This window comes from Lampetra fluviatilis, chromosome 45 (assembly GCF_964198595.1).
Source record: "Lampetra fluviatilis chromosome 45, kcLamFluv1.1, whole genome shotgun sequence".
Lineage (NCBI taxonomy): Eukaryota > Metazoa > Chordata > Hyperoartia > Petromyzontiformes > Petromyzontidae > Lampetra > Lampetra fluviatilis.
The window spans coordinates 5,171,184-5,187,961 of NC_136319.1; the positions used below are offsets into that span (position 1 = coordinate 5,171,184).

At 45.6% G+C, this 16,778-nt stretch overlaps 1 protein-coding gene across 1 annotated transcript; it reads right to left on the reverse strand.

Moving 5' to 3' along the window:
* Positions 1 to 457: 457 nt before the first annotated feature.
* Positions 458 to 14,220, reverse strand: LOC144947482 (E3 ubiquitin-protein ligase TRIM11-like). Its single transcript, XM_078876710.1, has 6 exons — positions 13,651 to 14,220; positions 11,350 to 11,445; positions 6,480 to 6,713; positions 4,129 to 4,151; positions 3,590 to 3,693; positions 458 to 1,005 (listed from the first exon to the last, which is right to left on the reverse strand). The coding sequence occupies exons 1-6, from the start codon at positions 14,218 to 14,220 to the stop codon at positions 458 to 460; spliced, it is 1,575 nt and encodes a 524-aa protein (XP_078732836.1).
* Positions 14,221 to 16,778: the final 2,558 nt, after the last annotated feature.

The following is a 16,778-nucleotide window of genomic DNA, read 5'->3' on the forward strand; positions in this document are numbered from 1 at the left end:
GACTGTTGGGGCAAGTGCTGGTAGCGACCACCTATGAAGGCCGGTATGGCACACGAGGGGGTGGGTGACCAGCACCACGCCCGACCGCCTTTGTTTCCCTAGTGGCAATGTTTACTACACACCGCACCAGGTACTTATTTGAGGCTCAGTCGACTTAGGGGAGGCCCGGTTCAGATAATCGTCAACAGTGTTGGTGACGGGGTCATGGGCCTCCCCTAGGTCGACTCAGCCTCAAATTAGTTCCTGGTGCAATTTGTAAATGTCACCACTGGGGAAGCAAAGGCGGCCAGGCGTGGAGTTGGCCACCCACCCTCTCGAATGCCGTGTCAGCCTTCTTAGGCGTTTGCTCACAGCCCTTGCCCCAACCGTCTGATAAGGCTACACGGGGATCTGTGTCTTTGTGTGTGTGAGTCTGTGCGTTGTGCCCGTTTCTCTGCGCTGCTCACACTCCGTGCTCTCAGGACGCACGACTCAGATCCAGAATCCTCACTGAGTTACCATCATCAAACACACTCAGTGCAGGGCAGAGCGGTTGACTAAACGAGTGGTGGATGGAGTGCAGCAGCTCCATGGAGTCGGCGCGGTAAAACGACAGCAGCCCCGCCTCCCAGTGCAGGTGACACCCGACTCTCCGGGGAGGATCCCTCACCGGCAGTGAGGTCCGTACACCACCATGCCACACTGAGCAGCTGTTGTTATTTTTACATAAAACCCAGGATGAGTCGTTCCTTCCCAGCTCGCACTCTTTACCACTCCCTTTCCGTGCGATCGTCCCGTACGTGACTCCAACCTCACATATCCCCACCGCACCCCCCACGTCCACCTCCCAGTAGTGATGACCCGACGAGAAGCTCTGGGAGCACAGGGCTTGTGACCAGGCATCAAAGCGGTGTGGGTGATTGGGGAGACCCTGGGAGACAGCGGTCCGCGTCACCGTCCTGAAATCCGAGGAAATCTGGAGTTTGTTGTGGGCCGAGTTTGGATCCACAGTCAGTGAGCGTCCGTCTGCAGTAACGATAATCACAGTAGCCGTGTTAACAACAGCACCACTATAACAACAGCACTCGTGCACTAACACACACGTACACTACATTAGAGCAGTTCATAATGAGCATTATTATACAACGTTGTAATGCGTAGCTATCGGTGTGATGACATGTAACGGGCACTTTGTCAATCCACTGCTGGATAAGGGCCTCCCTACACCGTGCAGATCGTGGGGGATATTTGACCATACTTCACCACGCCGGTCACCGCGCGTTGGCGAAGGCAGGCGGCGCAGCTGGAGAGAGCACAAAAGTACAGTACAGCGGTGCGTTTGTCTGCCCCGCCATCTGCTGCCCCGCCACGTGGCCCCGCAGCCTGTAGCACCTGCTAGGCAGGGTGGTGGCTGCCCCGCCACGTGGCCCCGCAGCCTGTAGCACCTGCTAGGCAGGGTGGTGGTGGCCGCCCGTGCGAGCCCTGCCCAGGCCCAGCCACTGCGGGGCTTTGCGAGGTGCCAGGAGGTGGGGCGCTTTGTGCGCTGGGGCTGCACGATTTGGGGAGAATCTCTAATTGCGATTTTTCTGACAGAAATTGAGATTTGATTTGCGATTACATTTTTTAAAGTCAAGCTTCAGTTCAATAGTCACTGTGTAATAGATTTAAAACACGTGATGGAGCATTACCACATGATACCATCAAAATGTGAACTGCTCTATCTATTCTAATGCAAGGATGATAACTTAACAGATTTGAATTGCTTCCAACATGTATTTATTAAAATGTTTTAATTGAAATAGAACGATCAAACATATAACAATTGTTAAGTTAAATAAATAAAGTTATAATTATAAAAAATAAAACAATTCCATTAAAGTAATTGGACTTTTCAAATCGCAAAAAAATCGCAGCCTTTGCGATTTGCTAATCGCATTGCTTCAAATTGCGAATTCGATTTAAAATCGATTAATCGTTCAGCCCGACTGTGCGGTAGTGCCCGTGGGAGGCAGTGGATCACAGCGGCAGCAGCGTGGATATCAATACCGCCGTAGCGTCTCTGTGTGTGTACAACAAACACAAACATCTCCCTTGTGTCACCTTTCACAGGCTGTAGGGCAAGTGGTGTTGGTGAGCACCTGTGAAGGCCGGCACGGCACACGAGGTGGGTGTGATAGTGTAGTGATGTACACTCGTGTGTGTGTGTGTGATAGTGTAGTGATGTACACTCGTGTGTATGTGATGGTGTAGTGATGTACACTCGTGTGTGTGATAGTGTAGTGATGTACACTGTGTGTATGTGTGTGATAGTGTAGTGATGTACACTCGTGTGTGTGTGATAGTGTAGTGATGTACAATGTGTGTGTGTGATTGTGTAGTGATGTACAATTTGTGTTTGATAGTGTAATGATTACTGCTGTGTATAAACATCGCCACTGGGGAGACAAAGGCGGTCTGGCGAGGTGCTGGCCACCCACCCCTTCATAGGAGCTCGCTAATAGCACTTACCCCAACAGTCTGTTAAGGCCATGCAAGGGATCTTTATCTATATCAACGTATTGGTATGTATTGATTAGTGTTCTTTTGTAATTAACTTGTTGTTGCCTGTGTAGTGATTTGCACGGGCAACTTAGCTGATGCCTTGGCCTGGCTGTCTAATAAAACCTAAAGTTGACTTTGATTCTGAGGGCTTCAGGCTGTAACACTGATCCCTAAGAATTGATTCATCTACTACTTTGGCCACCAGCATCCTCACTAGATAATACACACGTGTAATATCAATGGAGCTCATGTAATAGTGAAATACTCTCGTGTTTGTGCTATATATTATTGTCCAATGAATACATTGCAGTCGTAATGTTTATCTTTGCACGTGTCGTGCAAGGTTATGCCTTTCGTCTGGCTCTGTGAGCCTCAGCCATTAACTGGGGAAGCTAAGAATTGTAAAAGTTCCTAAGTTTGACTCTGTGCATCAAACTGTTAACATGAAGCCCGAAGACTCCTAAAAGTGTCCTAGTCTTGGTGAATGATTCTTGGATATTAACAATCAACAATAAGATTCCTAAACGTTACCTTGTTCTAAAGCTATAGTTTGTATCATTGAACCGTACAAATCCTACAGGCACCCTTTGTGTATGCAGTGGTGATGTTTACAAGACGTACTAGGTACTTGTTAAGGCTGAGTGTACCTAGGAGAGCTCCACAATTGGTTTTGAATCCATTCATCACTGATGTTAGCCATGGCCGTGAATAGCCTGTTGGTGACTATGTTTGTAGCTCAGTGCACAAACCAAACCATCTTCACTGGACATCCATACTCACTCTCATCCATACACCCATACAACTCAGATTAGCACGGTTGGTGTGAAAGAAGTTCAATGTAGATCTATACACTTTTACAAAGATAAAGATGCCCCTGCCTATCCTCAACAAACTTTTGGGGCAAGTGCTGTTAGCAAGCACCTGTGAAGGCCCGCACGTCACACCAGGGGGTAATGTTCATAGCGCAGTGCGCTAACCACTACACTACCGCTCCACAACATACTTATACAAGAACAATTACACACACAATAACACACACACACAGGTGGTAAGAGTCTGTGGAACTCACACATGAATGCCAGCAGGTTGACCACAGCTCCCTGCATGGTGCTGATCGCGGCGATGTCTTTTTCGCTGGGAGATGAGGGTGGAGATCCCTTCTGAGCGTCTCTCCTGTGAGACCAGAACCAGCAGTGACTCACACAGCCCGTGTCTTATACAGCACCAACACACACCGCAACAACACACATAGCCAGTGTCTTACAAAGCCTCATCACACACACACACATCATCATCATCACAGCATCACACATCATGGTACACAGCATCATCACACATAGCACCATCACACACAGCATCATCGTCACACAGCATCATCATAGCCAGTACCTTACACAGCATCATTACACACAGCATTATTATAATCATCATCATGCAGCCCATGTCCCAGATAAGGCGTCACCCCGTGTGTTATTCTGTGCAATTCTAGATTTGAAGCTTTCGTGACTGCAATGATTCATATTCTCAGGTTTTTTCGGTAAAGTCACGTAGGTAAAACATTAAAAGTAATGAAAGTAAAATATTCTGTGCAAGTTGATGACTCCATACCGGTTTGTCTCCTTCAGGTGAACCTGCAGGAGTCAGACACAGAACAGGGGACGCGAATCAGTTCACCTCCAGCCACATTAACCACACGGTGATTGGTAGAGGCGATGAGGCTGCACTCAACCATTTGCTTATCCCAGTGTTGTTGGTTGTCATCAAGACAAAGCCGTTAACTCGTTTGGACTCGATGGTTCTCATCAGCAAGGTGTGGCCTCTCAAACCGTTGCACGGGCAATAGGCGTACGTGTCACTCGACATTGAGTGGCAGTGATTGTGAACCAACATTGTAAATAATTATCCACTGCGAGGGTGACTTACACACAGAGCATCGTGTTACTTTGTCAGTAGTTTTGACTTTTAGGGACATTTTTTGGGCCCAAAAACCTCAGAGAAGCCCACCATTGATACAATTTGTGCCCAAAAGTCGGTATTGTACATACATAACGTACCTACATAATTATTAACTGTGAATAACCCAACTAATAATAGAGATCCATTGTCATTAATATGCATACATTAACTCACGTCTCCCACTCTGGGCTTCGCACCTGATTGGTTCAGGGTGATGACATCACAATTATTCCTCGAAGACCAAAACAGGAGAATATCTCCATAATTCTGACGGTTACCTGATGAGGCTGGTTTTAATTACTGGCAAAACGTTGTACTCCAATTGTAAATGTTATTCGTTTACTCTCCAACACACCGGTGTGCTGAACTAGTAACTTATTGGCATTTTATATTTACATGACACATCTAATTGGTTGTATCGGGTGGTGGCGGGTTTAATGACACCTTTATATTTAAGTGATCTAACCCAAATAAAAACTTATTAACGGTGAACACTTGTTGAAGCAGACAATCTTCGGATTGGTTTAAACTTTCCGAGACTGATCAAATAATAAATGCCTCTGGCTTTCCTGTTATTAAAAGCTCTTCTCTTTTCAGCATTACTCTTGGTTGGTCGACATTTAAGTAGCTTAGATCTGTATATTACAGGACCATGTGGATAGATGTTGTAGTGTCAACGTCTGTATACATTACCAACTGATTATTAACTCGAAGGATTTGTGTGTTAATGGTTTCGTAGATAGAAATATAATAATAAAAATAAATTTAATGAAAATAAAAAGAATACAAATAAAATAATAAAAATCAAAACACATGATTTTTATTATTATTTTTCTATCTACGTGACTTTACCGACAGAACCAAAGAATATGAATTCCTGCAGTCACGAAAGTTGAAAGTCAAAATGTTAATCGTTTATTCATTATTTGGAAATTCAGTAGTAAGTTATATTTTTAATAGAACATACAAATTCACATTGGTGGACGTGTTTTAATACAATCTATGGCCGATAGATTGTATTGACAATGCAAGTTGCGTTATTATGTTTTTTGTGAAACCTTGCATGTGCCGCCTTTCTAAATATACGGGCAGTTTTCGACATAAAACGCGAATTTAATCACGGAACAATGTTTTTTCAGTGGAGCGATCTGAGATGTAATGAGTCAGCCTCGTGCTGGCAGTGAGTGTTTGTGCATGTGTAATGTTCTTGTAGAGACACAGAGTCTTCGTAGAGGCCACACGGTTTATTATACCAAACAGTTACACTTAACCCTAACAAAAAGGGGTAAGGCCCCTTTCACCCAAAACCTAGGGAGGTACAGCCTCCGAGCTATCGTACCTACAACTCTATCTACTCTAGCCCTCAGGCTGGCTATACCTAGGAGAGGCTGACCCACCGCTGGCCCGGTGGGTCCCTGACCACTGGCCCGTCCGGACCTGGCCCTTAGAAGGGCATCAGGCCGAGGGAACCTCAGGGTCCTAACCCCTCGACCACTGGCACCGCACTGAGCCCCATCCCTTAGAAGGACGTCGGCGGCTTGGGGTCCAGGGTCTTCTTCTTCAGGCGGCTTCTGGCTTCGGCTTGAGACGGACTGACTCGCTCTCTCAGGGACCCGCACTTTATACTCTTTCTCCCAGAGGGGTTCCAACCGACGTTGGCCCGACCGGTCCGGACCGGTTTCTACAACTCCCCCTGGTTGTGGCGCGTGTGTTTCAAAATGACCACCACACATGTGTGCACCCGTGCTCGCATGTGCGTGTGTGTACAAGTTCGTGTAGGGGGAGTGGTAGTGCAATGGTAAGCGCACTGTGTTACCAACCCGGCTACACGAGTTCGATTCCTGCTCACGACCAACACCAGTGATAATTATCTGAATGGGTCCTGGACCTCCCCAAGGTCTTCTCATCCTCAAAGGAGTTCCTGGTTTGGTGCATAAACATCGCCACTGCAAAGGCAACAGTGGTCAATGGTGGCCAGGTGGGGTGATGCCTACTCACTCTACCTGCAGGAACGCGAGCGAGTCCCTCTCCTCCTGCAGAGTGTGCAGGCGCGTGGCTGCTGCCTGGAGCTCGTTGATCTCGTGCTCGTAATGAGCGATGTTCTCCTCGATCTGGGACAGTAGCTCGTGCCCCTTCACGTCCACACGGTCCAGAGCTGCCCTCTCATCCTCATCGAGCATCTCCCTCATGTGGGTGAACTCGCCTGAGATGCGAGCCTTGGTCTGGACCATGGAATCCTGCAAGGGTGTGCGATGGAAGCTATCATTTCATATTCAATGCTTAAAATACCAAAGTAACATTGTTTTCTGGCTACTCCACTAGTTTGCCCTGCCTCCACATTATGTCTCTGCACTCACATCTCAGTGAACAGGTCGATAACTGTTGAAGAATCTAGGACATTCACATCTATAATATGGTTAGTAAGAGAAAATGCAAAATTGTATTTTTCTGCAGAAATAAACACGTCATAAAGTGAAACATTAAATTGTAAATCGAAACATTTTTTTCCATACGGTGTCATATGACCTAAGATGCATTCCTAAAACAAATGTACCCACCCAAAACATACTAAAAAAAATATTTCAATACAACTGAGATATTTTATGCACAAATAAGGAGAAAAATAACGACTAATAACTTACTAAAATTATCTGTTATTAAGACTACCGCACGTTATTGGATTGTCCATTCCTCTAAACACATGCTGGGCTCTCTCCCCTCTCTCCACCGTTTCAAATCACTCCGAGCTCAGATATTTGATAGAGACCAATGCTCTGCTTTTCTGGTTGTATTACTAATATTCTCCACAACATGGAGATGCTGTGTGAATTATTATCACTAGCTGACTTGATGCCCACTTTTACAACAGGTTTTGCATGACATTAGATACTTTGGATACTCGTAACATTTTCGTGGTGGTGGGGTTTTTGTGTTCCAATGACCCTCAGAGCTATGTCGCCTGGAGTCTTGTACTCCTGGTAGGATCTGCCTTGGTTAACAGGTTTGGGCAGAGGTTCCAGACAAATAATGGTCCAAAAAAACATCCCTTTTTGAATGGTTAAAAAATACTAAAATCAGAGAACCTGACCCAGACAAGGTATACCAGGACAACCCCAGGGAGTCAGGCCTTGGGGTGGCGTTCGCCGAGAAGCACCTGGTGGCCAGGTGACCACATAACCCGGTTGAGCCCTGCCCAAAATGGCTACGTGGCTCCGTCCTCTGGGCCAACCATCTGCAGTACGAAGGGTGAGGGGCGAGTGCGATGCTAGTATAGCAGGGAATGGGAAGGCCTCAGACGGACTGAACCTTGGAAATGGGTACTACAGTAGCTATTAGGACATATAATGTCACTTCACTGGGGGGGGGGGGGGGGGTGGGAAGGAGTCGGCACTGGTGGAGGAGGTGGAAAGGTACCAACTAAATATAGTCGGTCTCACCTCCACACACAGCATTGGCAATGAACGCTAACTTCTCGATCAGGGGTGGTCTCTCCAATTCTGGAGAACCCCCTGGTGAGTGGCCCCGGGTGAGTGTGGAGATATTCAAATTCCAGGCTGGGTGCTATTCAGTTGGAGTTTTTCCCAGTGGATGAGAGGGTCGCCTCAATGAGACGTTGGGTCTCAGAAAGGACAACTCTGACTGTTGTCTGTTCATATGTACCAACAGCAGTTCAGAGTATTCGGCCTTCTTGGAGATGAAGGGTGCAGTGCTTGATCGTTCCACCTATCGACTCCATAGCCTTACTGGGTGATGTCAATGCTCACGTGGGAAAATATGGAGAAACCTGGAGAGGCATGATTAGTGGGAATGTCCCCCCTGATCTGAACCCGAACGGTGAGATGTTACTGTAATTCTGCAATAGTAACGGAATGTCAATAACAAACACCATGTTCGAATATGAGGATGCTGATGTGTGTACTTGGTACCAGCGCACATTGGGCCGAAGGTCAATGATTAACTTTATAGTTGTATTATCAGACCTAAGGACATATTTTGTGGACACTCGGGTGAAGAAATGGGCAGAGCTGTACACTAATCACTGCCTGGTGGTAAGTTACACCTAATGTTTGGGGCACCGACCAGATAGATGTGGAAGGCCCAAACGAATAGTGCAGCTTTTCTGGAAACGTCTGGCGGAAGACCCGGTGCAGAAATTTTTCAACTTCCCCTTCTGGGAAAACTTATCCTCCACTCCAAAGAAGGTCATGGACATTGAGTCTGAGTGGACGATGTTCAGGACCTCTATTGTGGATGCGACTGCAAAAGCTATTGTCGGGAGGCAGTGAGTGCCTGTGAAAGTGGCAAACCTAGGTCCCGCTGGTGGACATCAGTGCTGAGGGATGCTGACAAGTTGAATAATTAGACTTTTTCCTAGCTATGCTTGGTTAAAGGTCTCCCAGCTCGATTGAGAGGTACCAGCTTGCCAAGAGTGTGGCAGCGGTAGCAATTGCTGAAGCAAAAGCCCAAGCAAAGGAGGCACTTGGAGAGGCCATGGAGAGAGACTACCGAGCAGCCTCAAAGATATTCTGTCAAACCATCCGACGCATTAGGAAGGGTATATGGGATGTTGCCCCATCTGTTCTCAGTAACATTGAACACAACGAAGGAGATAGTCGAGAGGTAGAAGGAACACTTTGAGGAACTCCTCAACCCAGTGGACATGCCCTAATCTCAGATGGCAGCCCTGGAAACAGCTGGGGGCATCGGATCCATCACGGCTGTTGAAGTCACTCCAGCGGTCGAGGGCCTTCATAGCAGCAAAGCTAATAGAGTGTATGAGGTTCACCCAGAGTTGTTTAAAGCGCTGGACAGTGTAGGAGTGCCTTTGCAATGTTGCATGGAAGGTCGGTACAGTACCTCTGGATTTGGAAATTGGAGTTATGTTACCCATTTTTAAGGAAGGGGACTAGAGGATCTGCTCCAACTACAGAGGGATCACACTCCTCAGCGTCCAAGGTAAAGCCAGTGCTAGAGTGCTGGAGATGAGTTTCTTGCCGGTTAGTTGATCCTCAGATTCAGGAGGAACAATGCGGATTCCGTCAGGGTTGTGGAACAATGGACCAGCTCTTTCCCTTCTCACAGATATTTGAGGGGTCATGGGGGTATACTGCTCCAGTCTACCTTTGCTTTGTAGACTTGGAGAAAGCATATGACTGTGTTCCCTGTAATATCTTGTGGGAACTGCTGCGGGAGATTGATGTACCGGTGCCGCTTTTGTGTGGTATCCAGTCCCCCTATTCCAAGAGTGAGAGCTGTGTCTGTATTATTGGTGTTAAATCAATGTCATTCACTGTGGGTGCTGGACTCTGCCAAGGGTGCGACTTGTCTCTGCTCCTTTTTATGATTTTCACGGACAGGATATCAAGGCACAGTCCAGGTATGGAGAGTATTCAGTACAGGGGCATGGAAGTGGCATCGCTGTTTTTTGCAGATGACGTCCTCTTTGCCTCATCAGTCTGTGATCTCCAACGTGCACTGGAACAGTTTGATGCTGAGTGTGAAGTGGCTGGGATAAGGGTCAGCACTTCCAAATCTGAAGTCATGGTTCACTCTCGAGAGACGTTGGATTATTCTCTCCCTGTGCGGAGGGAAAACTGCCCTTTGTGAAGAAGTTTAAGTACCTCGGGGTTTCTATCCCAAGTGATGGTAATTGGGAACAATGAGATTGGACGGTGTATCGGTGCAGCATCCGAAGTGTTGCAGGCACTGTACCGTTCCATGGTAGTGAAGCGGGAGGTGAGTTCTTGAACAAAGCTCTTGCTTTACAGGTCAGTCTACGTTCCCACCAACACCTATTGTCATTAGCTTTGGGTGATGACTGAAAGGATGAGATCGCGGGTACGAGGGACGAAAATGAGATTTCTCCGCAGGGTTGCTGGGCTCACTCTCCGTGATCAGGTGAGAAGCTCGGTAATCTGGTAAAGCCTCAGAGTGGGGCCGCTGCTCCTCTGAATCGAGAGGAGCCAGTTGAGGTGGTTTAGGCACCTGGTAGGGATATCCCCCAGTAGACTCCCCCTGGAACTCTCCTGGGAACGTTCCACTGGGCGTTGACCCCTAGGGCTGACCCAGGACATGCCGGCTTGACTGTATCACTCGGCTGGCCTGGGAACACCTGGGAATTCCCCAGAAAGTGCTAGAGTCTATCACCAGGGGAAGGAAGGGTCTGGACCACCCTACTCAACATTCTGCCACCGCGACCCTCACCAGGACAAGTGGATTGAGAAACGAATGAATAAACAAACTCATGCATGCGACAACGCAAACAGGCTCATAGCAATATCGTTGAAGACATATCAAAGTAGATTCAATTACGTAATTATCTGAATCATTAAAATATACATCAAAAGAGCTAATCACTAATACATCATGATTCGTGCATATTCAATTTAAAACGTTTTAAATAATAATTGGCTCTACGTTGTGCTGCTTTAGAAATAGGTGCATGTCATGAGAGCAAAAGTGTTTTCTGGCATTCCTTGCACTCTCTTTATAGCCGCATCTCTTGTGTTTATTCTAGCATTCAACAGCCGATTTCCTGTCGTATTTTATCGCCATCTAGACTCGTTTAATGGCCAATTTTTAATTCAAGACAATCGTTGCTCCATACTGCTTTATTTTATCTGATCCATTGCAAATCATTCGAGTTATCTTGCGACGTGCTTTGAAGTCTCACGAGAGATACACGTTTTTGTGTAAAACGTTGCATTAAAAAAGATTACATTTCAATTACCCATAACTATAATAATGCAATGTCCTGCACAGTTATTACACACTGACTCAAGCATACCAGAGTTCACTTGAATTATCCTCAAGGGGAGTCACGGACTCTACTCCGGGTGGAGGTCACAGGGCCACAGAGGCCACGCGTGGTACCTGCACGGCCTTGCGAGTGGCCTTCATCTGTCCCACGGACGCCTCCACCTTTTTCCTGTCCTTCTCCACTGCCCGCATCTCCTCGCCGACTCTACCCTGGAAGAGACAAAGTTATCAGAGGAGATAGTTCTGAATTGCCCAACAGAAGCATGGTGAGGAATTCAGCCTGGACTGACTGTAAAAGTCTGATAGGCAAGGGACCTGTGGACAGGTAACACTGGTCAAAACCTTTTTCTGGCATAAGGTATTCCAACGTTTCTAAGGTAATTTTGGGGTGCTGATTTCAAATCTGGCATCAGTTTTTGTCTATCACATCCGGTTTTTGAGATATCAAATATTGCATTTTCAATAAAAACAGCAAATTTATGTTCTTGGTTCTTTCGGTAAAGTCACGTAGAAGGGAAGTAATAAAATAATAAAAATAAAACATAATAAAACAATTCTCACGACGTTTCGGCCACAACGCAAGCAGCCATCCTCAGGCGAAGAATGAAACACCCCAAGCTTGGAGCGTATATTTAAGCTGGGTTAGAGGGGGGGGAGGTGGGAAGAAGAGCGCCTAAACAAAATAATTTGCATATCAAGAGGAATTCAGCATATGGAAAATGCGTAGGAGGTGGGCGGGGGGGGTTCCAAATCAATACTATGCCCGTGCATTATGCAGGATTAGCAGCATAAAAGGGGGGGGGGGAAGGGGGGGAGCATTAACAAAGGAAAGGAATGTTAATAGTATGTAGCTGTAGTTACTAAACAACCACGTAAAAAACTACAGTATAAACTGCATGACAAACTAAAGTATAAACTACATAGCATCATCAGTAAACTTACTATACTCTACAATAAGCTGAGTTACTAACAGTAAGTAATACATGAAAAATTATATAATATGCTTCCATCTAAGTTTAGATGGAAGCATATTATATAATTTTTTACAACGTAGAATTTTTCATGTATTACTTACTGTTAGTAACTCAGCTTATTGTAGAGTATAGTAAGTTTACTGATGATGCTATGTAGTTTATACTTTAGTTTGTCATGCAGTTTATACTGTAGTTTTTTACGTGGTTGTTTAGTAACTACAGCTACATACTATTAACATTCCTTTCCTTTGTTAATGCTCCCCCCCTTCCCCCCCCCCCCTTTGATGCTGCTAATCCTGCATAATGCACGGGCATAGTATTGATTTGGAACCCCCCCCGCCCACCTCCTACGCATTTTCCATATGCTGAATTCCTCTTGATATGCAAATTATTTTGTTTAGGCGCTCTTCTTCCCACCTCCCCCCCCCTCTAACCCAGCTTAAATATACGCTCCAAGCTTGGGGTGTTTCATTCTTCGCCTGAGGATGGCTGCTTGCGTTGTGGCCGAAACGTCGTGAGAATTGTTTTATTATGTTTTATTTTTATTATTTCATTACTTCCCTTCTACGTGACTTTACCGAAAGAACCAAGAAGATGAATCCCTGCAGTCACGAAAGCTTTAAATCGAAAAGCAAATTTATGCTCATATACTAATAGCTAAACAGACATCCATACAAGAATAAGATACAATATACAATAATAATGAAACAAACATTTAATGAGCCGTAGCACAAAGTTGTGAGAGTGACTGCATATCAATGTGAGTGAATGCATATTACCATGTAAGAATTGAATTGTGAAGATAAGAAAAATATGTACAAAAAGGTAATTCACAATAGTGATGTTACATCTGCATAAAATGGGGTATGCCGATAGCATAAAAATGAGATGTGATAGAGCAAATCTGAGATCAGATTTGGAATCAGCACCCTGAAATTAGTCTACAACAGCTGCAAAAGTCCAGGCCGGAATTTTTTTTGTTGACCAGTGTAATCAACCCACAGTGATGTTTGTTGAATGAGATGTTTCAATTATACCCAGTGGACAATTTGTTTTATCAGCTCATGTAGAGGTATCATAATCAGTATAGGTATTTATACTGGTTGAATCCGATGAGCCATAAAGCTCTTTTTCCCAAATGTCCAGTAGGGGTGGGTAAACACGTTAAAACAACAAACTATACAAAAAAATCAGATAGTAGTGCAAAGTACATGAAAGGTAAACAAATCACCCAATAACATACACATACAACTAAGCCATCCCCATCCTACCAGGCAAAGCCTACCGAGGTATCAATTAATTATTTTTTAGAAGCGACCTGGCCACAAATGATAACCTATTAAAGTGGTTTATCATGTGGAAATGTCGAGCTGCCAAATAATCTCAATGCATGTTTTTTTCTGCACCTCAATGGTTCTCGCAGTTGGCATGCAGGCCTCACCTTCCGTGTCTTATGCTCGTTCTCCAGCGTGTCAACATCATGCCCTCTGTGTTCTCCAGTGAAAGCGCAGACTGTGCACACGAGGCTCACGTCTTGTTTGCAGTAGAATATGAGCTCCTGTTTGTGCCTCTTGCACTTGCGTTCTTCAGGGTTCACGTCTGGTGGAACCAGGACATGGTCCTTCAACTTCGCTCTCTCCAGGTGAGGCGCGAGGTGCTTCCTGCAGAAGGACATCTCACACTTGAGGCAGGTCTTCACTGCAAGCGTCTTGCCTTCTGGGCAGTTGTCACAGAAAACAACACCGCCAGCAGCAGCAGCCATGGTCTCAGTCACTCGCAGCTGTTCTATGAGGTTGGCGAGCGTCACGTTCCTGGTCAGCTGGGGTCGTTGAGGGAAGGTCTTGCGGCACTGCGGGCAACAGTAGGAGCCTGCCTTCTTCCAGGCGTCCTCCAGGCACTGGAGGCAGAACGAGTGGCCGCAGCTGAGCGTGGAGGGACAGTCAAACGTGTCCAGGCAGATGGAGCAGGTCAACTCACGGTCCACATTCTGAGCAGGAGCTGCGCTCGCCATGACCCAAGAATGCACCCAAAGTAGTTTCTCACTGTGCCTCAGAGAATATATTTCAACAAAAATACGTTATGTTTATAATACCGTGAGATGTTGATTACCATTGACGAGGTGTGTTCTGTTCAGGAGACGCTGTGTGAGCAGCTCACACAGTGGAGATGAACAAGGAAATGAACTTGACTTCACCCGCAGTTAAGTTATAAATACCTCGAGACACGCCCTGGAATGTTCCACACGGCGGCTGGGCTCACCTGTGTAGACGTGGCGTTACAGTCACGCACTGTGTAATAGGTAAAACTGATTTTTGTGTTAATTTGTCATTCCCCTGCAGTTCCGATTAGCACGGTTGGCTACGTGCAGTGTGGAAGAAGAAACATTCTGATGGTAATGGTTAACTAGTTTTTTCCCATCTGTGTCTTTATTCATTATTTTTCTTCTTGGTTCTTTCGGTAAAGTCACGTAGAAGGGAAGTAATAAAATAATAAAAATAAAACATTATTTTATTACTTCCCTTCTACGTGACTTTACCGAAAGAACCAAGAAGATGAATCCCTGGAGTCACGAAAGCTTTCAATCGAAATTCATTATTTTTCTTAAAAGGCCTGTTTGTTTAAGCTTCACAGTCTGCAATCGTCTTCCACCTTTATCAACTAATATTTAACTACTGGCTTCATGCATCCTCTGACCATTGGTCATTTTTTTTTGTTATTCCAACGACACCGTTTTATCCTGAGTAGACGGTGGTTGTATGTATGTTGAACTTATTTTACACCATACTTAATCAACCGTGCTAATCGAAAGTGTGGGTGAGTGTGTAGGTGGGTGATTGGTTTAGTGTGTGGGTGAGTGGGTGTGTGGGTGAGTGAGTGTGTGAGTATGTATGTTATACTTATTTCACAGCGTACGTAGCCATTCGTGCTAATCGAAGGTGCGAGTGAGTGGGTGGTGGTGGTGGAGGTTGAGTGAGTGGGAGTTATTTGGTGATAGGGGAGACAGATGGGCAGGAGGATGGCGTAAAGGGTGGGCGAGCAGGCGGTGAGGGAGGGCTGGAGGAACGGTGGCTGGGAGGGCGTGCGATTGAGTGGTTGGGTCCCTAGGTGAGTGGCCTTACGCATTACAACAGCGAACAGCCTCTGGCTAAACAAACATCGTGGTTCATTTAAGCTCATTATCTGTACGACTTTCACCGTACATTTTCCTATTATGCGTAAAAAACATCGAGTATTTGAATCTTTATAACCTAAACAATATATATATTCATCACCTATTGTTAATGTTAAGATTTTACATCCTGCAATCGCCGAGTTTGGACGATTCTATAAAACCTTTTTTTTATTTTACCAGGTAAGGCCCACTGAGGTATACAGCTTTTTTTAGAAGCGACCTGGCCACAATTTAAAGCTCAACGACGTGGCTTATTACGTGGACATGTTTCGCAGCCAAACACTCAAAACGCATGTTTCTGAGTGTGGAGGGAAAAATTGGAGAACACGGAGACAAATTCACGCGACTACGGGTTGAGAGACAAGCAAACTCCAAGTACATGTACAGGTGTCAGGGTCTGGATCGAACCGACGACCTCCTGTATACCGGGCGAGGTAGTTAACATCTTCCAGCCACCGCAGCGCGATGTAAATAAATTACAGAGCAGCGACAACGAACAAGGAAACGAGCTGACTTCACCTGCAGCTAAATTATAAACACCACGAAAAGCGCCCTGGAATGTCGCACGCGGCAGCCCGTACTCACTTGTGCAGACGTGGCGTCACATTCACACACACAGTGTCAAGGTTAAAGAGTCGCAATTGATATATTTTTACAAAAACCCCACGGCAACCATGAAACTGTAATGGTTTGTCCTCCAAACTGGTTACATCGGATTGGGTGAGGCTGGGGTTTTCACTGTAAACCGCACCGTGTAAATTCTTATTTAAGCTTTAAAATTATAAGTAGGCTTTCGCGACCAATATTATTAATTAAACGTGTTTTTGGGCTAGATCGCATAAATATAAAAGTGTCGTTAAACCCGCCACCACCCGCCACAACCAATGAGTAAGGTTTGTCACGTAAACAAAAAAACATTTCCGCTAGAGTGAGGCTGTGCATTGTGCCCAGCAAACCACACAGCTGTCAGTTCGTATTCAAGGTTTACAAAAAAACGATTCCCTTAACCCGTAAGTAAAATAGAAACCAAACAACTCAATATTTCAAGAGCCGCAATGCAACGTGGTGCGAGTACGAGAGACGGTGGTCGTGGTCCTTTATAAACAAGAACGCGGTGTGAGTACGAGACACAGTGGTGGTGGTCCTTCATAAATAAAAACGTGGTGAGTACGAGAGACGGTGCTGGTGGTGGTGGTCCTTGATAAATAAAAACGTCTCACGAAGCAGCGGTCCCTCAAAGAGCCAAACGCCGCTCAAGAGCCACAGGTTGCCGACCCTGTGCCCTGAACCAACTGGCGTGAGCGTCAAGTAATAATAATTTCATTATTATGTAATTGGAAATGGATAATAATAAAATAATGATTGAGCGATTTTTATGTATTACTAACTTAATTATA